The sequence below is a fragment of the Acanthisitta chloris genome, unplaced genomic scaffold, assembly GCF_000695815.1.
Source record: "Acanthisitta chloris isolate BGI_N310 unplaced genomic scaffold, ASM69581v1 scaffold26925, whole genome shotgun sequence".
NCBI classification, from domain to species: domain Eukaryota; kingdom Metazoa; phylum Chordata; class Aves; order Passeriformes; family Acanthisittidae; genus Acanthisitta; species Acanthisitta chloris.
Genome location: NW_008673554.1, coordinates 4,848 through 7,417, shown reverse-complemented (window position 1 = coordinate 7,417; position 2,570 = coordinate 4,848). Strand labels below are relative to the sequence as shown.

The window sequence follows — 2,570 nt, the reverse complement described above, 5'->3', positions numbered from 1 at the left end:
TCACACATACATATATATATAAACACAGACTAGAGGGTGATTTGTGCTTCTTTCCATCAGAGACAGACAGGATGTCTTAGGGCCAAACGGACACTGAGGGTCCCCAGTGTGTGGGTTCCATTGCCTTCCAGCTGGAATGATGTCTGGGAATTTGGGTCCCTGCCTGAACAGAGAAACCAGGTCATCTCCTGGGTGCTGAGAGGGAAGGGAGGGATGGGAAGGGGAATGGACATCTCTGCAGGGATGGGGCATGGGGCTCTGCCCCCGTGGGGGGCCCCAGAGGGATCCCAGACAACTGCCCCTCCTGTCAGCCAGGAGGGTCTGAGCTGGGCCCAGCTTGGGCAGCCACACTCTGCTGCATCGTCTTCTCAGTGCCTTCAGCCCCCAGTGCTGCTGCAGAGCCTCTGGTGCTGCTCTGCCCTCCTCTCTGGGCACAGCACTGAGCCCTGGTGGCAGTGAGGAATGGGGAGCTACTGTGCTGGGGAGTCTCTCCCACAGTGTCTCCTTCCAGGCACTGCCTCTTCCCCGTGTGCAGCCCACTCAGGGGCAGCTGCTCTGGGGCTCCAGACATGCCCTGCCCCATCCAAACAACGGCTCAGCTAGTTTTCAGGGATGGGGGTGGCTTGGAACGTTGTCCATCCACCTCCTCACTGACACCCAGTGCTCTTCCAGCCAAGGAAGATGATCCAATAGTACAGAGCTCTTTCTTCCATGAATTCAATGCCAAAGTTGCAACAGGTTCCTTCTGTCCCTCAACAGGGGCTGGTCCTCGAGCTGTACCTATACATCTATAGGCAGCTCCCTTCTCCCAGAACAGCAGCCTCTTCCACCACCCAACAGTGACTCTGTGGCTGTCCCCATTCGGTGACACCACACACCACATCCACCCTCACTGCACACCCTCCACGTCCCGACACAGCACTGCGACCTCTGGACACAGCACTGTCCTCCCTGCCCACTCCTCCTGCCCCACTGCCTGCTCCTTCACCCCTCCAGCTCTTGTGGGGGGACCCAGCTCCTGCCCCAGGCTGTGGGGTCACCCCACAGCCCCTCTGCTCGCCCACCCCTCTGGGGGGCACAGGCTTTGCCCTGCCCCACTGTGCTCCAGCGGTGACCAAGCTGGTGGGACAGTGCGTGCCCAGCCCAGGGTGAAAGGATGATAATAAGTATGTGACTCTGCCTCCCCCTCCACGGGCACTGCCCACACTGTGCTCCCTGCTGAGAGCCACAGCCTGGAGCCAAGTCCATATCAGACAGGACAGAGCATCTCATCTCCCTGGTTCCTCAGATCTTCGTCTCTGGGCCGTTGGGACTCAGGGCCGGGAATGAGTCTCGGATCCTTGCCAGCTCCATGGCACAGAGGTGGCCAAAGACCCTGTTGTACCACTCAGGAGAACGGCCCCTGGAGAAGGGAAGAGGCAGGAGGACAGGGGTGAGCAGGTAGAGGGGAGTCTGGCAACTGCCACAGAGCAGCACATCACACCTTGCTCTGGGACAGGCCCTTGGCACAGCTCACACAGGGATGGATGATGAGGTGATGAACAAGCACTGCACACCAGGACAGGGATCTGCCTCCCCTGTACACATGGCAAAGCAGGGGATACCTGTGCTGCCCCTTCCCATCCGCCCACCCTCGCACCCCTGCGCTGCTCAGGAGCACCAGTGCCATGCTCCAGACCCACGCAGGACCACACAATCCCTACAGAAGCATCCAGGGACTTGCTACTGCCTTGGAGACACCAGAACTGTCAACATGGTCTGAGTGAGCAAAAGGCTCCATGCCCATATCCACCTGGCAGGTAAGCCCTGGCCCCAGCCCAGCACCCCTTCCCTTGGGACAGGTAGGGATTGTGCTGTGGGAGCTGCCACCCTGCCCACATTCAGGCCAGGTGTGCAGCAGGACACGGAGCTCCAGTGTCCCACCATTCCTCACATCCAGCTCCAGTGTCTTACCACTCCCCACATCCAGGTTAAATGTGCAGTGGGACAAGCAGCTCCAGTGTCCCACCACTCCCTGCTCCTGTCACCTCCCTGGCAGCCCTGGGGGCTGTTACCTGAGGTCAGCCCTGCAGATGTGGGTCACCCTGGAGCGGCCCATGGCACTGGGCTCCACCAGGTACTGGGAGGTCAGCACGACGGCCTTGACGCCTCCCTCCACCGGCAGCTTGTCGTGCTCCACCGAGAGGGAGATGAGCAGGCAGACTCCCCGCGGCAGCGCCGAGCGCCAGCACCTGCGGGACGGAGCGGCCGTCACGCCGTGCCCACCGGGGGCAGCTCCTGCCTAGAGTGGGGTCAGAGCCCCCACGGCCCGGGAGGAGCAGCCGAGACCGGAGGGGATCCGCGCTCGGCCCCTGGGCCCCACGGGCTCACCGGAGCACCATGCAGTCCCTGCGTGGGTGTGGGGCCATGCTGTCCGTCACGTAGTGGTACACCTCCATGTCTTGGTCCAGGGCTTCCACCACCCTGCTATGCAGCAGGTCCTCGTCCCACAGGTGCCGCTCCCGCAGCACCCGCTGCAGCACCGCGCCAGGGGGGGCCTCAATGTCCGTGGATGCCTTTCACAGGCGCAG

At 61.9% G+C, this 2,570-nt stretch overlaps 1 protein-coding gene across 1 annotated transcript in view; it reads right to left on the bottom strand.

Annotated features, from left to right (window-relative positions):
• Positions 1 to 1,284: 1,284 nt before the first annotated feature.
• The window catches only part of STARD8 (StAR-related lipid transfer (START) domain containing 8), a gene marked incomplete at its 5' end in the record, with an annotated part of 6,130 nt that continues 4,844 nt past the window's right edge, over positions 1,285 to 2,570 (bottom strand). The window contains 3 exons of the mRNA XM_009075013.1: positions 1,285 to 1,402; positions 2,055 to 2,231; positions 2,371 to 2,555. Of these exons, the coding sequence (XP_009073261.1) occupies positions 1,285 to 1,402; positions 2,055 to 2,231; positions 2,371 to 2,555 (480 nt within the window). The remainder of the gene's footprint in view (positions 1,403 to 2,054; positions 2,232 to 2,370; positions 2,556 to 2,570) is intronic.